Source organism: Eimeria mitis, genomic scaffold (genome assembly GCF_000499745.2).
Source record: "Eimeria mitis Houghton genomic scaffold, Emh_scaff1314, whole genome shotgun sequence".
Lineage (NCBI taxonomy): Eukaryota > Apicomplexa > Conoidasida > Eucoccidiorida > Eimeriidae > Eimeria > Eimeria mitis.
Window position 1 is genome coordinate 6,711 of NW_013568730.1, and position 1,972 is coordinate 8,682.

General features: G+C 49.9%; 1 protein-coding gene across 1 annotated transcript in view; it reads left to right on the forward strand.

The window, feature by feature from the left end:
- The window catches only part of EMH_0034430 (centrosomal protein, putative), a gene marked incomplete at both ends in the record, with an annotated part of 11,073 nt that overhangs the window by 5,582 nt on the left and 3,519 nt on the right, over positions 1-1,972 (forward strand). The window contains 2 exons of the mRNA XM_013494868.1: positions 990-1,155; positions 1,660-1,809. Of these exons, the coding sequence (XP_013350322.1) occupies positions 990-1,155; positions 1,660-1,809 (316 nt within the window). The remainder of the gene's footprint in view (positions 1-989; positions 1,156-1,659; positions 1,810-1,972) is intronic.

The following is a 1,972-nucleotide window of genomic DNA, read 5'->3' on the forward strand; positions in this document are numbered from 1 at the left end:
TTCTATGTACCAGCAGCAGCAGCAGGGGCAGCAGCAGCAGCAGCAGCAGCAGCAAAAGGCACGTGTGTGTGTATAGAGATAGTCTCCAGTAGCTTGCAGCATACAATTAAACCCAGCGTGGTTTAGTGGTTTACGAGTTCTCCTCTAAACCCTAAACCCTAAACCCTAAACCCTAAACCCTGCTGTTAGTGGTGTAGAGGGAAACCCTAATAAAAAAGAGAAAATATAATAACAAGAATTACAACAGATGTTTGCTGCTATCATAAACAGCTGCAGCGCAGCACAAGCAGCAGCAGCAGAGGGTTCGCTGTATGAGCTCAGGGGGGCCCTCGGGGCCCCAAACCCTAAACCCTAAACCNAGCAGCAGCAGAGGGTTCGCTGTATGAGCTCAGGGGGGCCCTCGGGGCCCCAAACCCTAAACCCTAAACCCTAAACCCTAAACCCTAGAATTCATGGGGGTAAAGGAATTAGTGCTTAAAATACGAAATGTAATGCAAATGTTTATTTATAAAAAATATATTATATCATTAAGTTTTGGTTTACCTCTTGCTTCTCTGCATTGATCGCCAACCAAACCCTAAACCCTAAACCCTAAACCCTAAACCCTAAACCCTAATATTGTGTCTGGGGGACAACCGAGCTAGCGAGAAAAAAATAGCTGGTTTCAGCTGTGAGGGTTTAGGGTTTAGGGTTTAGGGTTTAGGGTTTACCTGGAGGATGCAGAATGCCTGGTGCGCTATCCGGGGGGCCGTCAACGAAATCAATGCGGTGGGCCCATACCCTAAACCCTAAACCCTAAACCCTAAACCCTAGATCGTGAGTTCTGGTGTATGTACCCAGCAGCACCACTGGATTAGTTAGTGTGCTGAGGGTTTGGTTTTTGGGGGTTTACGGTCGAGGGTTTATCTGCAAGGGTTTAGGGCTTGAGAAGAGTTACTATTAGGGTTTAGGGTTTAGGGTTTAGGGTTTAGGGTTTGCACGTGCTTCAGGTTCTGTTGTCAGAAGATGATGATGATGAAGAAGACGAGGAGCAGCAAGAAGCAGCAGCAGCAGCAGCAGCAGCAGGGCGCCTGCCCGCAGCAAGAGATTTGCCGCTGCTGCTGCAGCAGCAGCAGCAGCAGCACGAAGCAGTAGCTCGACAGCTGGAGCTGTCAGGTATGTTTATATGCATATTCATAAGTGAGGTGTACATACACCCCAGCGGGGTGTACGTACACCTCATTCACATACACCCCAACGGGGTGTATGTACACCTCATTCACATACACCCCAACGGGGTGTACGTACACCTCACCTAGCCAGCACAAAGTATACACCTCAGTAAACATAAAAAGAATAAAAATTAGATCCATATATAGCGGAAAACATANCAGCACAAAGTATACACCTCAGTAAACATAAAAAGAATAAAAATTAGATCCATATATAGCGGAAAACATAGATTAGCTGTATGTACACCTCAAGCACGAACACAGAAATATACGTACACATTTCGGGTGTATATGCACCTCAACGCAAAGGCCCCTTAACCCCTTAAGCGCCTCCGCCTCCTCTGACGTTGCGCGAGCTGAGCCCTCCGGCTGAGGGTTTCACCGGCGCCTAGGGTTTAGAGTTTAGGGTTTAGGGTTTAGGGTTTAGGGTTTGGGGTTTACGCTGCAGAGGCCGAGACAGCCAAGTACGCCCAGCAGCTGGCTAGCCTTCGGAAGGAGTGCCGTCAGCTGCGTTCGCGCCTCTCGAGTCAGCAGCTGCAGCTGCAGCAGCAGCAGCAGCAGCAGCAGCAGCAGCAACAGGACGCCGGCGTTAGCCCAGGTGCAGCAGCAACAGCAGCAACACCTGCAGCAGCAGCAGCAGCAGCAGCAGCAGCAGCAGGTTCAAGTAGAGAAAGCAGCAACATTGGTGCTGCCCCTTTGGAGGATTTCTCTCAGCCTCTACAGCGGCTCGCGCAGGCCCTTCGAGTTCCAGCTAGCCATCC